Raw genomic sequence first — 20,972 nt, 5'->3', positions numbered from 1 at the left:
CCCCCAGGCACATTTAGCCTCTTAGGGGAACATAACTGTTCCCTACAGTCAGCTTTCTGGAAAATTTCTGAGGAAGTGAAGTATTGATCCACCCAAGCTCCCCAACCTGAGTGGTAGTTGTATTTATAGAGTGCTCACTGTTTGCTCAATCCCTAAGCATTTCATGGTTCCAACTCTGAAAACTAACTCTGTTCTCTCTGTCCTGAACCTCTGGAAACAGGGTCTTGTTAGTCTAGACTGAGGAGGAAGAAACAGGTTCACTAGCTTCCTCATCAGTCTGCAGCCAGGAGCCAGAGGGCATAAGGAGGCACAGTGGGCAAAGAAGAGAAACTTGGGACTCAGGCAGAGATGGGTGGGAATCCAGGCCAGGCCCACCATTTACAGGACTTTGAGTAAGGCACTTCACCTCTAAATCCCTCAGTTCCCACATCTCTAAAATGGGGATTATAGTGTATTATTTCACAAGGGTGGGGGACAGATAGTTTGAGGATTAAAAAAGAATCCTCTTAAATGGCCATCTGCTCCTTCCTGACTTGAAATAGAAGTGCCCCCTAGTGGCTGATACACATCCTGCTCATGCTAAAACGAGACTAATGCTACCTACCAGAAGACTGACTAGTGTGATTGGTAAAACCAGTATTTTAGTATTCCTACTGCAGTTTTTGGAAAACACCTCATTCCCTGTCAGTTCTGGGGGTGCAGCCCTCGTCCAGCCTTTTCCCGATAACTGTCGCCGCCTCCTCTCTGGTTTCCTGCTACAGGTCAACCGTTCTACTATATTGAGCCCAAAGCACAGCTGACATTTTCCACCAGCCCAAACCCTTACCTGTTCCTTGGGAAGGTGCTGGGGTAACTGGGAGTAACAGCACGAGTAACTACCAGCATCCCTGATGCTGGTTAGAACTTGGAGTGTACCCCATTCAGATTTATACAACTGGAACAGAGCTGCAAGCTCACTTAGCTTGGGCCCTGTATTTTCAGTTGAGGGAATGAAGGCTCACAGAAGGAAAAGTGACTCGGAAAGGTCACATCCAGCTAGTAGCCAGGCTGGGGCTCGAACAGGTCTTTGGATTCTGTTAGAAGTCTCCTTCACAACTCCACTCTTGCTTTCTCAGAGTGGGGTGGGAAGGTGAACACACACACACACACACACACACACACACACACACCAAACCCCAAACCCCTCCTGGCCTGGGGCCAAGCCCCTGGATCAGAGTCACTCTTAGGGTCATTTTCTTTTCCCTGTGCCCTCCCCAACACTGCTGGGACAAGTTATAAAGTACATGCTCAGAGATTATGAAGCTGACCTAATTGGCTCTGGGGAGAACTTCTACACTTGCTGTAATCTTGGTGGTTTTCCTACAGAGCAACTGTTTGGCTGGCTGGAGCCTAAGTGGGCTGGTAACTTGACTCCCTTTTCAAACTGTCATCACAGTGGCATCAACACCCTTATTAAAATTGATGTCAGCACAACCTGACAGGGCTGGAGAAGAGGGAAGGTCATAGCCTAAGGGTAGGAGCTTTGTGGTTCTGCCTCACCTTTCTCTGGTAGTAGGGTCGTGTACCCCAAACAGAAATGCCAGAAATACAAAGGAGTGACTCTGCTGTACTATGCTCACGTGTAAGGTAGGGATCCTGGTGATGGGGGTGGGGGACTAGCCTCTTACACAAATGTCCGCATTTCCATGAGAAATGTCAGTCACTCCTCTGAGTCCCGGATTCCTGTAGGAGTGAATTCAAGGTAAGAGCACCAAGTTGAAAACAGGGCCACGTAGTTTCCAACCTAGGTCCTTTCACTACCTCACCAGGTGAGCCAGCTGTTGTCCCTCTCCAGTGCCTCAGTTTCTCCATCTCTACAATGAGCAATGGTTCCAAGGCTTTTATTATTAAAGAACAGGTAAGGGCTGGTGGAAAATGTCACAGGGGCAGAGCAGTTGCTCTAGCTGGGGGCAAGGTTATGTGTGAAAGAGATGCCTCTACTTACCACAAAGGACCAAGTCAGGACTAGCCCATCACAGCTCCCAACCTGCTCAGATATTTTATGACTCAAATATTTGCTGCAAAAGCTGGAGTCAAACCGGCTCAATGAAGGTCTCCTTCAGATGGGAGACAACTCCAGAAATACAGTCTGCTCTGTGAACTCATTACCAAAAAGCTTGCTTCTTAAGAATTTAAAAATTGTCTTTAATCAAGAACAGCTGAGCCTCAAGGACCTCCCAGAGGCCAGAATGTCACAGGCTTCTGGGAAACCTAAATTTAAAAACATGGTAGAAATGAAAATTTGGCTTGATAATTCCCTAGACACACTTACTGGCCATATGTAGTAGGCCAAGTTGACATTTTACAAAGTGAATGCGTAAGAGTCCAGCTGGTGTGGCTCAGTGGTTGAGACGTGACCTATGAACCAAGAAGTCAAAGTTCAATTCCTGGTTGGGGCACATGCCCTGGTTGTGGGCTCTATTCCCATTAGGGGGCATGCAGGAGGCAGCCAATTGATTCTCTCTCATCATTGATGTTTCCCTCTCCCTCTCTGAAATAAAATCCTATTTATGAGGCTGGGTCCCGGGTCCGGGTGAGGCCATGTGCCCCTGGGTCTGTGAGAGGCCACGCGCCCCCGGGTCTGGGTGAGGCCATGTGTCCCTGGATCCGGGTGAGGCCTCGCGCACCTAGGCCCGGGTGAGGCCACGTGCCCCTGGGTCTGGGAGAGGCCACGCGCCCTTGGATCCGGGTGAGGCCATGTGTCCCTGGATCCAGGTGAGGCTGGGTCCCGGGTCCGGGTGAGGCCACGCGCCCCTGGGTCTGGGAGAGGCCACGCGCCCCTGGGTCCAGGTGAGGCCTTGCGCCCCTGGTCCCGGGTGAAGTTGGGTCCCTGGGCTCGGGTGAGGCCACGCGCCCCTGGGTCCGGGTGAGACCACGCGCCACTGGACCCGGATGAGGCTGGGTCCCTGGGCCCGGGTGAGGCCATGTGCCCCTGGGTCCGAGTGAGGCCTTGCGCCCGAGTGAGGCCTTGCGCCCCTGGGTCCGGGTGAAGCCGGATCCTGGGTCCGGGTGAGGCCGTGTGCCCCTGGATCCATCCGGGTGAGGCTGGGTCCCGGGCCTGGGTGAGGCCACGCGCCCCTTGGGTCTGGGTGAGGCCACGTTCCCCTTAGTCCTGGTGAAGCCGTGCCCCTGGGTCCGGCCGAGACCAAACCAGAGGGAGTTGGACCTCCGTTACCACCATTTGTCCACCATCCAGAGCTGAGGGGTCAGTGCTGACATGTACACACAAGGAACTGGTGGACATTGAAATTGGGTCTAAAAGGAACTGTTGGTCCAGAAAGAAACTCACTACAGACTGATTCATTTGCCTGTCAGCATAACTATTAATGCTCGTCTCACATTCAGTTCTTATAAGTATATATCTAGTGACATATGATCTCGCTCATCTAGGGGAAATGATGAACAACATAGACTGAGGAAGAAGAACAGAACCAGAAACAAGGAGGCATCGATCGGACTATCGGGCCTCAGAGGGAGGATAGGGGAGGTTGGGAGGAGGGGGGAGAGATCAACCAAAGGACTTGTGTGCATGCATATGAGCCTATCCAACGGTTAAGTTCAACAGGGGGATGGGGCATCCGTGGGGAGGGGTGTGGGATGGGAATGGGGGGATGAGGACAAATATGTGACACCTTAATCAATAAAGAAATTTAAAAAAATAAAAATAAAAAAATAAAAATTAAAAAAAATAAAACAAAACAAAGTGAATGCATAAAAAGGTTTGACCTTCTCTAGGATAAGGTCCCAAATTACAACTCCAGCCTCACCTGCCATTCCTCTTTTCATTCTCATTCTCCTGTCCAATTTGCATATACTCAGTAATCCCCACCTCTGCTCATCATGCTCCTCCATCTTTTCTCTATTCCTATTTCTAAATTCTACGCGTATTTACATGTACAGCTCAAGTATTTTCCTTCCTAGGAAACTTCTGCAATCCTAGTTGGAAGCCACCTTTCCAGCCTCTGAATTATCCTAACACTTAGTGGACTCTTGTTCTGTCCTAGCAAATATCATCCTCATGTTCCTCTTCTCTGCTCTGAGCACCTAACCCAACACCCCTCCTTCTTGCCCAACCCTGGCATATCCTAGGTTCTTGGTAGATACTGAAAAGTTTTATAAACTTGAAAAAGCAGGGAAAATAATCATCCAAAGTTACGTTTTCTATGTGACATCTGCAAAACCTAAGGACACTTAGGCTACAGAAGAAAATGCTTTATAATGAATTGAAGGTTTGCCAAATGGCAGATAAGGCCTGTGGTTGAGTAAAATAAAGTATCTGCTAAGCCAGAAATCAACCCAATTTTCTTCAATTTCCTTTGCAAAATGCAAACTCTAAAGACTAGTGACTTCAATTTTAAAATAGGTATTTTGGGGGTTCCAATGATACTATGTAACTTTTTCTCGATATAAATTCTAATCTTTACTACTACTTTTACACATAAAATCCCTACTCATTCTAATAGCTTATAGCTAAAACAATCCTCAAATATTCAACTTGCTATTAAATACAGACTGCAGAATACCTTACCCCTCCCCCAAATCCCTGTAAGATCTGTAAGAATAGAGAACACTTCCATCTTCTGGAAAAGCTGAGCTGACCTCAGGCAGTGCCTACCTCCTGCTCTTCCACAGGCTTTTCACATGTCATTCCTCCTTAGCACGCCTGCCTTGATAGCACACCCTCTATTCACCTGTCAGTCAAACCCTCCATTTCAGCCTTGGTGTAAAGCCCGTTGTTTCCTTCAGACCTTCCTGCCAGTGACAGCCACTGACCATCAGTGCGGCAGGACTTCAGAAGCCACTTGGTCACACCCCTCAGATTTATAGACTGGGAGGTGATCCAGGCATCAACACAGTCACCCAGGAAATCAGCAGCAGAGTCAGAACTAGAATTCAGATCTCCTGGGACTCAGGGGAAGGTCTTTTCCTTTATACTATCCTCTTTTCCTTAATTCAACTATTATGTGAGCCTAACAATATTTTGACTTGCTTTCAAGGGCTCCTGAGCACTGCATTTCAAACATTATTTTTGAAGTCTCCTTCATTTACTTCCAGTCAGCAGAAATGAGGATTAGACTTAAATGCAAAAAGATCCTACACACTTGTGCATTTCCCTCCAATAAACACTAATATAAAAATGCCAAAGAAACCAGTTCTTTAGTGTGTTTTAAACATGAACTTACAGTTAGAGTCTAATTTAAAAATGTAAGCATACAACTAGGCTTTACCAAAGAGGAACGTGTTTATTTCACTGAAATTCTTAAAAATATTTTTTGGCAGTTGTCACATAAAATGTCCTAATGTAAAAAAAAAAAAAAGTCATTAAAAAGAACAGAAAGGCATGAAAAAAACAGACCCAAAATGTTAAGATTTTATTTACAAAGCTTCTTTGTTGTACAGAAAGTAAAAATGCTGTTACAGTCTTGGTGTAACCGGTAGCCACAGCTGGTTGACTCACCAATCACAGCTATCCACGCTACAGCAAGAGTCTTACATGAAAACCTAACAACGCTTACAATTTTGTTGGGGTGCAGTCCCCAAGCTTGGTGGTGAATTTCCAAAAGGGACTAAATGGAGGAAGGCGGAATGTCACAGGAACTATTCTTTGGCTCTTTGGGTGGGTGGGTGTCCTGGGGTTTGTATCACAGCTACCTTTTTTTTTTAAACAGCTACCAAATCCATATGATGAGCAGTCCAACCAATACTGAACAGTTCTTTTTTTTTTTGCAGGTTATTTGGGTTCTTAATCATCTTCTCCTTCATCATCTGTTTCTCTCTTCCTCTTTTCACCTTTCCCGCTTTCTTCCTCCTCTGTACAATAACAAAAATTCACTTTGAGACAACTGGAAAGGAATTTTGCCTAAGTTATTGCTAACAAAGGTAAAAACAATGAATTTTTTGATGGTTGAGAGATGACAAAAAAAGATGCCAGCTTAATCTGATAGGTAGGTTGTTAATTAAGAGGTATTAATTTTTAGAAGCATAAATAGTGACCACAGAACCAAGAAGGCAAAATGCACAGCAGCATCTCAAATCACAACCAAGTTAAGCCAGTTTTCTCAATTTTAAGTTGCAGTCTCCCAAACGTTTCTTACACTTGTTGGTCCAATGAGAGATTTGCTTATCAGGGACTTTGGAGTTAGTTAGCACGTTTCCTTGTTTACAAAATGGGGACAATGGTACTAACTTGGAGGGTTACTCTGATGATTAACGGAGATAACAGAGTATTTAGCCTTAAACATGGCAAGATTCAAATTGTAGCAAGTTGATATTAACTAAAAAGAGATTTCTAGATGCCTCAGGTTTTTGAGACAGAGACCTAAATATCATCGTTTTCTCAACTAGTAAAAATTCATGGCTATTTCAATGAAATTAGCTAAATCTGTGTCAAAGCTCCTGGAAGGCAGAAACCAGGTCCTAAGGATTGCTCTTCTATCATTGTAAATTTCATCCAGTCCCTGGCACAGAGAACAGATGCTGAAAAATAATTTTAAACCAATGGAGAGCCCAGCAAACCACCTGGTATTCTGAAACCTATATATGCATGAGAATCTGTGCTTTCAATGAGTAGTTAACAAATGGATATTTCACTGGTTTTGGTTAAGGTGGAGAGGAGTAACACTAATAAAATTGGAAACGTGATACATATATATTCTGCAAAAATTATGGCCCAATTACTAAAACTTTTTTAAATGAAAGAATTCAAAACACAGAAATCTTATGCCTGGCAATCATCTGAATGATGGTTCTAAAAACATGTTCAAGTGTGGGGCCTGAAAACTGGGCCTCCTTCCTCGGAGACATTCTTAACTGCCTGCTCCATAGAGCAGGTGAGCTGCACCAGTGTCCACACTCTGACGGGCTACACAAGTGCCTGTGAAGACCATCAGGGCAAAGGGCATTGTTTTTCTTCTCAGAAGTTGTGGCAAATTCTAAGTTAATGGAACAGCCATCCCCTAACCTGGATTTTTAGCTGAGGAGGACCAAAATGCATGCATTACACCCACCTTCATCCTCATCCTCATCCTCGTCATCTTCATCTTCATCAACTTCTCCATCATGTCCAAATTCTTCTTCCTAAAGAATAGTAATGGCAATTATCATTATTAGATTAATTCTGCCAAGTTGAAAAGTACAAAAACTATAAATTTCCCAATAAATATAACAATCCATTAAGGAGAAAATTTTAGGTTATTTTTATCTACTTTGATGTACTGAGATATGTTGATTTCTCTTAATAAGCTTAATTTAAATTTTTCTTTAAAAATTGCCCAACTGTTGTGGCTCAACCCATGAACCAAGAGGTCACTGGTTTGATTTCTGGTCAGGGCATATGCCCAGGTTTCGGGCTTGATCCCCGTAGGCAGAAGGCAGCTGATCAGTGATATTTATCTCTCTATCCTTCTCCCTTCCTCTCTCTCTAAAAATCAGTAAAAACATACTTAAAAAAAAGTTGCTTTTCAGAAGTAAGCATTTCATTTGCCAGACATGCTTAATTAGTATACAACTTTAAATGAATTAATTCAAGAAATTATTTAAAAATCTTGAATTTAAAGCAGTTTTGGACAAAGATTTCTACATTACCATCTACCTAATAAAAACATGCTAATTGACTGTACCTTCGCAACACCCACCAGCCAATCAGGAGTGAGTATGCAAATTAACCCAACAAAGACAGCAGGTTTATTTGCATATGCAGGTGCCTAGCAGCCAGGGGCAGGGCGGGACGCCATGGTGACAATGAAGGCGTTCCACACCACCCCAGCCGCTCTGGGCCTCTGGGCAGCGTGGGAAGGCAGAAAGGCGGCTCAGCCAGAGCTAAGGCGGTGCCGGCAGCCAGGGAAACGAAGGCCCATTCTTGCACGAATCATCGTGCATCAGGCTTCTAGTTGTTATATAAAATGTTTCCTTCAGGGCCCTAACCGGTTTGGCTCAGTGGACAGAGCATTAGCCTGTAGACTGAAGGGTCCCAGGTTCGATTCTGGTCAAGGGCATGTACGGTAGTTGCGGGCACATCCCCAGTAGTTGTGCAGGAGGCGGCTGATCGATGTTTCTCATCAATGTTTCTAACTCTCTATCCCTCTCCCTTCCTCTCTGTAAAAAATCAATAAAATATATTTTAAAAAATGTTTCCTTCAGGAACTTAACTTCATTAAACACCTATGAGATTATACAAATGCTCAGCCTTATTTCTGTACAAAAAAAGAACATGTTTTTGGTGATGTCTAACTTTCCTGGCCTGTTGTTTTCACAAACCTCCTTGAGGGTCAAAGTTAAGTCACTCCTTTCTCCTGTCCTTCTATGGCATTCAATATTGTATTACGTAGGTGTTCCATTAAATTCGACTACCTGCTCTTGCAGGGTAGGACCACATTTTTTAAAAAAATGTTTTTATTACTTTGGAGAGAGGGAAATATTGATGTGGGAGAGAAACATCGATCAGCTGCCTCCTTCACCCCCCCCAGTACTGGAGACCGAACCCGCAACCCGGGCAGGTGCCCTGACTAGGAATCGGACTGGTGTCTTTTTGGTACATGGGACGATGCTCAACCAGGTGAGCCACACATGCCAGGGCAGGACCACATCCCTATTTAACTTTGCATCCCTAGCTCTTTTAACACAGGAGGCATATATTTGCTGAATTAGGCTGAACATACAAAAACAAGTCAAGACTCGGTGAACATACCCTTCCTTTCAATACAACAAAGGAACAGACATACCTTCAGTTCTCAATGTTTCCAGTTTTTTCACCCTACTGAATGAATACTCAACTCACTGCTTCCTCCCAAAGTTAAAGGGTTAAAACTTACCTTGCAGAGCCAAGAACTGTGTCCAGTTAGCATTCAATTTAGTATTTATTAAAAGAGGGTGGCTTTATGAGAGCTAAATTAATCAGACTGATATTAGTTTATTCACACGTATATTATTTTCTTCAGAAGGCCTTTTTCTTTCTCTTCCTTTCCTTTCTTCTTAAAAAGGAATCTATACTTCTAATAATTTTAAATAGGAAGCAGGGAAGCAGAGTTGCACTGACCTCCCCACTGACTTCATCTTCATCCTCTTCTCCTTCTACATCTTCGTCTTCATCTTCATCCTCTTCATCATCAAATTCTTCTTCCTCACCATCCTCCTCCTCCTCGTCCTCCTCATCTTCTCCTTCTGCAAACAGTCCAAAAGGAATTCATCAAATACCCTTGATGTCCCATGGGGGTACATCTGCTAGGTGTTGAGAAATTATGGGTTAGTCCACAGGACAAATGCTGGACTTTAGCAACATCAGGGAAAACCACGAACCAGTCACCCTGCTTGCTCCCAAACTCTGGTAGCTCAGTCCTTTTGTCCAACAGAATCCCATCACATCTGGAGGCCAGGACTCCTGGGAGGCTAGGTGTACACTATAACACTTATGATACAGTGTCTGGCATTTGATTCCAAGTAAGGAAGGGGGAAGAGAGTAGGGATGTGTATGTATAAAAGATGATCCATATGAACCAGTAACTATTAAAGCTCAGTCATGGGAACATGAATGTTTTACTATTATTTCTACCTTTGTCTATGTCTAAAATTTTCCACAGTAAAAAGTTACAAAAGCCCTAACCGGTTTGGCTCAGTGGATAGAGCGTCGGCCTGCAGACTGAAGGGTACCAGGTTCGATTCCGGTCAAGGGCATGTACCTTGGTTGCGGGTACATCCCCAGTAGGGGGTGTGCAGGAGGCAGCTGATTGATGTTTCTCTCTTATCGATGTTTCTATCTCTCTATCCCTTTCCCTTTCGCTCTATAAAAATTAATTAAATATATTAAAAAAACGTAGCTTAATTTTAAAAAAAGTTACAAAAAATTGAAACAAAACAAAAATATTCTTCTGAGGTAAGTTACCAGCACAAAGCTGCCCAAATGGGGAGCTTGGGAGATGCCCATTAACAACCCTGTGACAAACTGGGGAGGCAAGTTGCGAGGCATCTCCAGACTTTCTCCATTTGGTGGAGGTAAGCAGCTATCTCCGTGGGTCCTAGAGCTTGATGTGCTCTATTCTGCCTCCTAGCCTCTGAACACTCTTCCCTCTCTTCTGTTTGGCTAACATGGACTCAACCTTTGAATCTAAGTTAACTATCACTCCTTGGGCAGATAAGCCGGACCTCCGAATCCCAGCTCACTCTCACACAAGCACCTGGTTCTTCTTCTACACTTTGCTCACTTGTAATTATTTAACATTTTCTTCTTAGTAGTAAGCTCCAAGAGGACAGAAACCATGATGTGTGTTTTTTCCTTTCAAAACTATTCTCCAGTGTCCAGCACATAGGAAATGCTCAAATACTTTTGCCTTGACTGAGCTTTTCTCAGGAACCCTCCATCCTCCAAAAGAATTTTCTTTACAGGCTCTTGCACAGCCTGTTTAAAATGAACCTCAATAGCCCTAACTGGTTTGGCTCAGTGGATAGAGTGTCAGCCTGCGGACTGAAGGGTCCCAGTAGAGGGTGTGCAGAAGGCGGCTGATTGATGTTTCTCTCTCATCGATGTTTCTAACTATCCCTCTCCCTTCCTCTCTGTAAAAAATCAATAAAATATATTTAAAAATAAATAAAATGAACCTCAATAGACAACAGGAGCACAAAGGGTTGTTAGGGATAACTGAAAACCTGTGGTGAGGGGAACAAGTGACATAAATATTTGGAACAAGGTCAGATGTCCTATTTTGTGACATCTTACGAGCATCGCCGCCATGAGTTTGACACGCTTGTCTTACATCCCATCCTACCTCTTTTTGTCTTATCTCAAACCTCCTGCAAAATCAAACTGTAAAGATGTTTCCAGAGCGCAGCACCAATAATGGCACCAAGTTGTTTTTCCTCCTTTGCTTTTCTTGACCATTTCTGTCTTTTGGGTATTTTTATTTTAAAGAAAAGAGATATTTAAAAATAACCATGAGTCTAAAAAACCGTGATCAAATGTCAATGATAAAAACTATCTTCTATGTCCATGTTATAGCCAGATATTATTTCCCTTATTAATGAAAAATGGAACCTAACACATAGTACTTTTAAATCATCATCTTCTTCGACCCTAATAATATATTATAGGCAGGAAACCTATTTTATTTATATTTGGGTATAACGAACATGTACCAAGTACCTATTAAGTATTGGGTCCTTTGAATAAAGAAAAAAGCCCGACCCAAGAAAATAATCATAGCATAGTTGGAAGGGACAATAGCAGAGGCAGGTGCTATGGAAGAGGTAGCAAGGGGATGTTCTAGCATGTTCACAAATCTAATCTCTCAAGAGTATCAGGAAAGTCTTCCTGGAAGTGTTGACAAAGACGAGTTTTGTAAGGATAAGTAAGCAGTAACCAAGACAGGGGAACAGCTAGGAGGAAGACAGGAGACATGAAATGATGGTCTCTTTAGTAAGCTGTAAATCACAAGTACTTCAATGGGATGGAGCAGTCTATGATCTCTAGGCTTGAAATTCAAGACATTAGCTAACAAACCATTTTATTTGGAATCATTTAAAGGCTTCAATGTCCTAAGCACTTATTAAAATTAAACAGAAGTTGTAACTCCAAATTTAATGGAATGCCTACATGCATGCATATAATAAATTATTTTTCTCAACAGCAAGAACATTCAGCAGCTTTATCAGGACCCTTGAAGGCAGAAATTAGATTCACGGATATAATGTCCAATCACCTTCATCATCCTCTTCTTCATCCACACCGTCCACCTCGGCATCTGAGTCAGAAGCTTCTCGATCCTCTCGGTCATAGCCATCCAGGTAGGTCAGCTGGGGCAAGAGCTTGAAGACACTCTCTCGGTAGTCATTCAGGTTAGTAACCTCACAGTTGAACAGATCCAGGCTTTTCAGACATTCCAACTTTTTCTGAAGGATTAAAAAACACACTTCCTAAACCAAAGGAACCTAAGCAACAAAACCCATCTCCTAAGAGGTAAAAATTCTAGGCTCATATTTAATTAGCTACTACCCACTCAACCTTGTACATAGGAAAACATTTCAACTCCTTTTGCATCTTTATATTAGAGGCCACTAGATTTGTACCGAGTCCTTTCCTTCTACATCTACCCTTCTCAAAGAACTATCTTATTCTGGCAGCATTAGTCTTAAGATATATGAATTTGAAAGTTATTAAAACTGGATCTTCTTACAGTACAAGACAAATCAGAGCATTTGATAAATTTGGTTCAAAACTAAGTTCAAATATTTGAGTAATCAAATGCCCACTAAGAACTTGCTGGGTATCAAGCAGTCTTCAAAGCTCTGGGGCAGTAGTACAGAAGAAAACTCATCCAACCCATCCACTCAATCTCAAGGTGCTTGAGATTTCTACTTGGGAACACAGATGTGAAATACTAGAGAACAGAATATAAAAAGCACAAAGTTTAGTGATGCAGACATTTTCTGGAAAGACAGGAATCAATACAGGCTAGGGAAAATTAGTTTAAACTTCAGAAACAAGAAACATTACACTCTTTTCTTCTTTTTGAGTTTTTGGGGAAATGATTGACACTGTTACCAGACTTTTCCACGTAAATTCTTTTGGTGTTATCATACCTTGAAACTTTGTTGAATACCTCATTTACCTGGAACTTTTAATTTCACTGATCTAAAACAGTTAAGGTGTAAAAACTTGGCCCAAGAAAAGTTTTCTAAGCAATCAAAGTGGACAGGAAAACTTCCAGGTATTTTACTCAGATCTTCATCTGTTATGACATCAATGTATTAGTACTTCAACCCCACATCTATTAAGTTTTGATTAGGGGTTAAGAGGTTGGGAGGACAGAGATATTACAGGCAAGTTAGGAGACAGCACCAGGAGTGACAGCAAACCCTCTTAGGGAAAAGAGAGGGTGCAAGCTTATAAAAAGCAAACACAAAACATGAAGCCTCGTGCCTTTTAGAATAGGGGCAATAAGCCCAGAGGGCATTCGCTATATAGCTTCATAAATGACTTTTAATGGTTCTGAATCAAGAGAAAAGGTTTGAAAGAATAAGAAAAAAATATATGTATATATTTGGTTAATCATCTCCTGAGGATATTTTTCCATTTATTTTTAAGAGAGTGGAAGGGAGGGTGAGAGACAGAAGTTGCAAAAAAATAAATGTTGATGTTTAAAGTCTTTGATGCTTTATTTGGGAAAGCTATTTCAACATTCACAAGGACCTAGAAAGAAATGCAGATTAAACAAAACCTTGTCTTCAGGACTTGAGGTATCTGTGTAATTCTAGGGAGTTACAAAATGATTAGAAAAATCTTTGCTCTAAAGCAGGGCTTGGCAAGATTGTCTGCTGGCCCATTCCAACCCACGGCCTGTTTTTGTAAAACAAGTTTTATTCAAACAGAGCCACACTCATTTGTTTATACATAATGTATGGTTTCTTTTGTGCTACAATGGGGACGCTGAGTAATTGTGACAGAGACTGTATGCCTGACAAAGCCTAAATGATCTATTATTGGGCCCTTTAGCAAAAAGTGTTGCTGACTGCTGCCCTTATAGAATCTTCATCTTCCTGGTCAAAGATGAGGTTCCCACACTTACTTTACTTTCACTGAGCAGCCCTGGGGAACATAGAGCCAGACAGGGAACACAGAGTAGGGTTTCAGCAACAGGAAACTGTACTCCTCAAAACACCAATGTATGATGATCCAAGGGTTTGTGAGTCAAATAATGTGCTTATGTAAGTCAGTCCCCTGAGGTCTTAAGAAAACTGTCCCCAGCCCTTCTTAGAGCTGCTTTTATGTCATGCAGCTTTCAGATTAGGTTCCCCACTGGGCAGGCCCTGACCTCCAGAAGCCCAGGTATGAATTCTTGCCAAGGAAAAAAAAATGCTGAAATGCCACACCAGACAACTAGATAGCATACTGGGAACTCTTTTTTCCTTCACAAAACAGTTGACTCTATACCAGCTAGGATACAACAAGTAAATTTAGGCAGCTTTCCCAAAGAGGCTCAGTCTAAAAATTCATCAAAGGAATGAGCCACGTACTCCTCAAATGTGTTCCCTAGGAAAAGATACACAAAAATGCATACAACCCCTGATCTTTAATGCTCTACAGTGCCCAAGGCTTTTCTCTAGTTTTATCAACTATCCCGGCTCTCTGTTTCTGAAACTATGAATCTGTGATATTTTTGGCTACTTCTTGAGAAAGGACCCATTATAATTCGGACATGCCAAACAGTATGCTAGAAACTAAATGAAGAAAATAAACAACAAAATCACAAATAACCATAGTATCCTAGAAATGTTTCAAGTAGTAAAATTACACTTTAAGATCCCAAATACACTAAGACAGATTATTCAGGATCCCAATGTAATGTTTAAGTACTGCTAAAAAAAAAAAAAAAAAAAAAAAATCACAAATTTTTATCATAGCATAAATTTGGCCTAAAACTAAAAGGCTAGCCATAATAAACATTAAACATTTTATTAACAATAATTTTGCTTGCCTTCTTAGAATTTAGAAGGGCTTTTGGGGATGGTTTGGATGGCCCAGGTCTCTTAAAAAAGGTGTCCAAGGAAGTTTGAAATGATGCCTTCTTTGTCTCTCGATTAATGTCCCTGTAGCAAGCAGAGGCATTCACAATCATTGCATTGACTGTAAGAACTGGGCTCAATGTAGACAGTGTTCAAAATGTTATGTGGTTAATGAGGATGAGGATGGTGTTTTTCCCCACTGAAGAATACTATCAGAAGTAAAAACTGATCAACATTTCCCCCTTTCACCTTCTGCTACAGTTATATTTTATTCTAAGTTCTAACTTCAGGAGACCCACCTAGCACCCCTAGGAATCTGAGAAGCAAGTTCAGAGAAGGGCAGGAGCCCAGGCTTTTCCAGAAAGTCCTGGGTGTGCAGCACTCCAGCTCTCACTGGCCAGCCAAGTGTGTGACTCTGGACAAGGGGTTCAGCCTCTCCCAAGCCTCAGCTTCCTCTTGTGTAAAATGAGGGCCATGCTATTTCTATCCACTCTGTAGAAATGTTCTTTGAGGATTACTAATGAGATAACATACATAAAGCATCCACTATAGTGTATGGTACGTAGCAGATCCTCTAAAAATGATAAAACAATGATTATTTCTTATTCTTTACTGTCCCAGGGAACTGAGGCTTTCAGAGCCACCAAAGGGCCCTCATATGTATCTGACCAGGTCAGGAACATCCAAGCAAACAGCTCCCACACACAATGTTTGCTTCTGCTCTGCCTCTGTATGCTAGGGCACTGACAAAGGCTTCTGATGAAACATTTAAGAGGACCCAGGTTGTTATGAGAATTAGGCAATAGCCAATGATCTAGCATGGAAAGATACTACCTGGCATTCTGTTCCAGAAAAAAAAAGGGGTTCCTATGTTCACAGTGACCCTGGATTGATAGGCCTGTCATTAACACAAACAATAAAGATTTAATGTAGGTGTCTGCCTGGGAGACCATTAGCACTTAATTTCGTGCTCCTGTTAAATAGCTCAAGTCAATTTGGATATGAAACAAAACTGTAGGTAAAAAGAGAAGAACAGTGCAAAGACGGTGGATTTGGATTTGAATCCCTAATCTGCAAATTATCATGTGACTATTAACTAAGTTTTCTAAACTTGGTTTTCTCTACAGTCATTCTCTTTTGTGGCTTATGAGGCTACGGTGGGCCAAAGTTAATGTCCTTGAATTCAGCAAAACTCAATAAATGTTTGTTTAAACATTGGAAATGTGGATTGGTTTGGAGAAAAAGCTTAGAACCAGTAAAAATGAGGGAACCTAAGTGTCCAGGTGTACCTATCTACAGCAGAAAAGCGGGGCAAAATATATGGAGCAAAGGTAGGAAATAGGCTCCCAACATTTATGAAAAATATGAGTTACACATAGTTCACTTAATGAAACATACACATAAAGTGACTCAGTAGAAGATGCTTAAATCTACATTGGAGCAGCACCTCTATTAATTAGTAGGGAAAGACCCTATAATTCTGACAGGAAACCCTCTTTATTGAGAGAAGTCATAATTTAACCTTATCTTCCCTTGAAATATTAATAGAACATCCTGTACAACTAATGTGAAATCCAAATATTATAAATATGCTGTGACATCAGAAAAGATGGATAGCAGAGGATGGCTTATCCTCTGGGGTTCTGTTCTTCTGCATCCTGAAAGACAACACCTACCTACTATGTTACCCTCTCCCAATTAATGTTGGAAGTTAATGGAAACACTGACTTTATGTACACCAAGTTAGCCTCTTTAAAATGCAATTCTCTCTGTATGCCAAATTTATAGAATGTCACGTTTAGGTAAAATAGTCCTTTATCAATCTTGAATTCATAGAAATTTCTAGGTGCCAGCCAAAAGAGGAGCCTGGGGGGTTCCCCCACACCCTGCACTAAGCCCTGCTCTAAAAGTTCTTTTATGGCCACAACTTCCACATGCGCTGGACCCCATTGGCACAGCTTTCCAACTAACACAGCCAAGTAAGTGCATTGTCTTATTTTATTTCCAGAACTCCTAAGTGAGGAAACTGAGGTCCAGAGAAAAGAAGCGATTTGCCCAAGGTCACACATTAAGTCTGTAACTCATGACACTTAAACTTAACTTTCCATAGCTTATCTGAAGAGGATTTGGGGGTTCCCATGAAAAACTTTGGGCAACAGTGATCCAGCTAGCGCCCAAGATCATGAATTAGGAGATCTAAAACTTATTGGAACTGTCCTTGGACTTCTGTTCCATCTGAAATTCAGATATGCCACCCAATATAAACAGCTTTTTCTAGCCAGTCTGGGGGAAAAAATAAATGTTTAATTTCATAAACACATGAAATTTTATAAGAATTCCCCTTTGAAGAAAGCCACCATAGTATCAGGTAATCAATTATTTCCAATCATTTCCCTTACTATAAAGAAATATGAAAATGAAAATGACCAGTAAGTCTCAGTTTCCAAATTCTTAATTACTTACCAAAGGTTCCAAGGTACTGATATCTTTCAGTTTATTTCCACTTAAATTTAGATGTGTGAGATTTGGAAGTTTTTCTGCCAACATGTCCAGACATCCAGAGATTCTATTGTCACTGAGCTCAAGCTGTGAGAGAAAATGCACACAGGACAAACACAAATATACAGAGAAACACTTATCATTAAGGTATTCTAAAGAGCAAATACAGTTCTTAAATACTTACCAAGACCAAACAATCTCTGTTTTTATCAGTGCATGTATGTTCATTTTGTTTGATTAAACCCAAATAAGTAGTTTATGGATCCCAGCAACATTTGGGGGAGGAGAGACAGGATATGATAAGAAGTGTTGTGTTTTGTTAACCAGATGCTAATTATAACAGTTTGTTCAAGAACTGGTCCCTAACAGCAGTGAATACATTTTCTAACCTAAAAAGTGGGTCAAAGCAAATTAGAATTCTTTAAGAAGTTGTAATATGCTATACTTGCCAGGAAGGGTAACTGGTCCGTGCATTTTAAGCAGTTTACTTGTGTGTGCCAAGCAAAGCTTGCTGTGCCCACTTGGAACCTAATCTGATCCTGTACAGCGCTGACACATTGTGGAGTTCTACATCTGGAAGCCACCAGGGAATTTGCTCTGAAGGCTATAGAAGTAGTACAAGCCCCAAAACACACCCTTAAAGAAGTTCCATGACCTCTGGAAAGGGAGTGGGGCAACAGCTTCAGGGCTGATACAACCAACTCCCTGGAGGCCACTTCTTGCATAAACCTGGCCTTTACAAGAACCTACTCTAATTTCTTAGCTGCAGGTCAAGTAACACAGCAAACGGTGTGCCAATAAAGGAAATGAGCCTTCAGCAAGAAATAATAGAGTGAAAGATATTGGAGCATGGAAAAATTAGATGGTCAAGAGCATCTAATTCAAATTCTTCATTTTGCAGATGAGAAAACTTAGACCATATAGCTGGTATCAATCCGCTTTTTAAATGCCAACAACGGTAATTATGTCAACCCTTACTTAGTACTTAAGTGTCAGGTACTATTGAAAGTACTAGAAATGCTACATGATCACTTGATCTCACAATAAACTGATGGGGTAGGTAGAATTATTACCCCCACTGACAGACGAAGAAAATGAACTACAAAGAGACAGTGAAATATGACAAAGAGCTCACAGTTGTTACAGTGGTAAACCTATGATTTGAAGCTGGGCAGGCTAGTTTCAGAAGAACCCATGCCCTCTGCAATATGCTGCGTACCTTGAAAAGCATGAAAACATCATGTAATTTCGTCTACAGCATGCAATGAAATAATAATGAGCAGAATAGAGGAACTTTTTAATTTAAATAGTTGTTGAAAGAATGAGTTTAAAAAACAATTCAAGCCCAACTAGTGTGGCTCAGTGGTTGAGCATCAACCTATGAACCAGGAGGTCCCAGTTCGATTCTCGGACAGGGCATGTGCCGAGGTTTTGGGCTCAGTCCCCAGTGAGGGGCATGCAGGAGGCAGCCAATCGATGATTCTCTCTCATCATGTTTCTATGTCTCTCTCCCTCTCCCTTCTTCTCCAAAACCAATGAAAGTGTGTAAGTGTGTGTGTGTGTGTGTGTGGTCTGGTGCTTAGGTGTATATTTCAGGAAAATGCAACATTTCAGAAAAAAATTTTCCTTCCAATGGGATATTCCAGTCTAATATCTAATCATCTAGATTTAAAAATATAAGTCTATAATCAACAAAGCCCCAAGTGTTACCTTTATTGAGATATTAGTAAATAAAAATAAAAAGAGAACACTTATTTTTGTTGGTCAGAATATCAACACATATGTAATACATCCTTTCAACATGAATATCTTAGGGAGCAGAAATAACAAGGCAATCCCACCAGAGGACTTAATGGCTTATTTTGAAATAAAAGCAATGTGTAAATTTAGGAAACCTGGGACATTTATACACCAAATTTCTTTCAGATCCTGTTTCGTGTTATAAAACAAGCCATTCTAGGGTAGGAAGAAAACAAAGTCCACATCAACTGTAAGAACATCTATCTGCCTGTAATAGATGTCTCCATTCCTCCCTCACTAATTAACAAATTAAAATAAGACTTCAAAAAAAGGATTTGATAATGCCTATATATAGATGGTCACTGATACATTTACTTTCTAAGTCTGACAGTATACTGACCATAATAATTCAAGAAAATGTATCAGGATGCTAGGAAAACAGAACACAAAACACATACTACTAGGATCTGCTAGAATCAAGTTTTTGTAGACAGATAAAAGCAGGGCACTCTGAAACCCATGAGGAGTACCTGAGCATTTATTACCTAAATAAAGCAAATAAGTAAAAAGCATTTCTTGTTTTAATTCATGTACTTAAGCAAAAAACAATTCCCTCTCAGGACTCAAAAGCAAACTACAGGAACAGCCTACCTGCCCCTTTGTTTAAATTTGATTACAAATTTCTTTCTATGTGTATCTTTGTTTAGACAAAGTTTCAACATAAATTCCCTAATAAAATGAATGCCTAAACATAATCACATACCTTTCTGTATGAAAGAAAAAGGAAAGAAAAAAAAAGAAAAGAAAAGAAAAGAAAAGAAAAGAAAAGAAAAGAAAAGAAAAGAAAAGGTACCGTGTTAGGAAATAGGAGATATGGATTCTAGTTTTGGCTCTAGCATGAACCACTTTTGTGGGAGGCTTTAGGCAAATTACTATATCTTTCTAAATTTACTGATGTGTCTGTAAAATAAGGGGCTAGGCTGGAAGATCGAAGTTTCTTCCAGTTTTGACATTCTGGAGCTCTGTGATAGATAAATATGCAAGGACACAAGAAAACATTTCTCATGTTTTTTTAAAGTAGGGGGTGGAGTTGGAGGGCAATATTGATTTGCAATTAGACTAATGAAAAGCTAACAACAGACCATTAGCTAGGATCCAGAAATACAGAAGCTTTGTTACAATGGATTCTTGCAGTAAGTCACAGCACATTTTAAAATTCTAGTCATTAAAATTATGTAATGGGTTTGAATTATCAAAGACTATAAATCTGAAAAGTCTTTACTACTTAAACTCATCCTTAATCAACAAACATAAAACATGAGTGATAGGCACCTGTGTTTCCTAAACCAGAGCATACTAAGAACAAAATGTATCTAAGATTAGAACAACAAATTTATAACTAATAAATTAATCACAAAATAATTATTCTTCATATCTAATATTTATTTAGCATCCAACATGTATTATTTCCAAACACCACAATAATTCTGTAAGGTCAGGTGGTATCACCAGTTTACAGGTGAGGAAATTGAGCCTTACAAGGATTAAGTAACCTGCAGATCACCCATCAAGGAAAAGATAGAACTGGAATTCAATCCCAGATATGCCTAGTTCCAAAAGCTATGTGCTTTCTGCTACATTAAATGCTTCCTTCCAGGTAAAACCATGTATTTTTCCCTTCCCAATATGGTTCCTTTTTACTGTTAAAGAAAAAGCACTCACCTTTTTCAATTTTGGTAGTTTGGGGAGATTTGAAACTGAAATCAAGCTTACATTTATTAAACTGAGGAACTCTAAGTTCACAAATTCAGCTGTTAAGCCCTCAATTTTTCCATCATCTGATTTGCAATTGTCCAGGACAAGTTCTCGAACCTGTAGATGACAAAGGAAAAAAGGAAAAGACAAGCTTTCAGAAACATATAGAAAAAAAACTTCTACCATAAATACCCAGCAAAAACACCCACTTATAGGGGCAGCCTTTAGATCAGTTATAAATAAATGAAAAATGATTAAGCCTTTAGTAACAATATACTAATAGATACCAAGGGTGGAGTGTTATAAAGATGCATAAAGATGTGAACTCTTTATTTTCCAGAGACAGAAACTAGTTCATAAGATATAAGTGAAGAAACTGTATCTCCCCTATTTCTTTCCCCAAGTCTGTTCCTTAGGGTTAGCTTTAACTACAAATGCAGAGTGAAGAT

At 40.8% G+C, this 20,972-nt stretch overlaps 1 protein-coding gene across 2 annotated transcripts in view; it reads right to left on the bottom strand.

Annotated features, from left to right (window-relative positions):
• Nucleotides 1–5,394: 5,394 nt before the first annotated feature.
• The window catches only part of ANP32B (acidic nuclear phosphoprotein 32 family member B), a 28,058-nt gene continuing 12,480 nt past the window's right edge, over nt 5,395–20,972 (bottom strand). The window contains exons 2-7 of one of the 2 annotated variants that reach the window (XM_054726724.1): nt 20,542–20,640; nt 16,993–17,115; nt 11,727–11,916; nt 9,074–9,198; nt 7,047–7,116; nt 5,395–5,850 (exon numbers count right to left, since the gene is read on the bottom strand). In XM_054726724.1, coding sequence (XP_054582699.1) covers nt 5,783–5,850; nt 7,047–7,116; nt 9,074–9,198; nt 11,727–11,916; nt 16,993–17,115; nt 20,542–20,640 — 675 coding nt within the window. In that variant the 3' untranslated portion in view covers nt 5,395–5,782. Of the gene's footprint in view, nt 5,851–7,046; nt 7,117–9,073; nt 9,199–11,726; nt 11,917–16,992; nt 17,116–20,490; nt 20,641–20,972 lie in introns of both variants that reach the window. The other variant, XM_008141870.3, reaches the window with a different exon arrangement.

Source organism: Eptesicus fuscus, chromosome 15 (genome assembly GCF_027574615.1).
Source record: "Eptesicus fuscus isolate TK198812 chromosome 15, DD_ASM_mEF_20220401, whole genome shotgun sequence".
Taxonomy (NCBI): Eukaryota; Metazoa; Chordata; class Mammalia; order Chiroptera; family Vespertilionidae; genus Eptesicus; species Eptesicus fuscus.
This window is presented reverse-complemented; position numbering and strand designations above follow the sequence as displayed.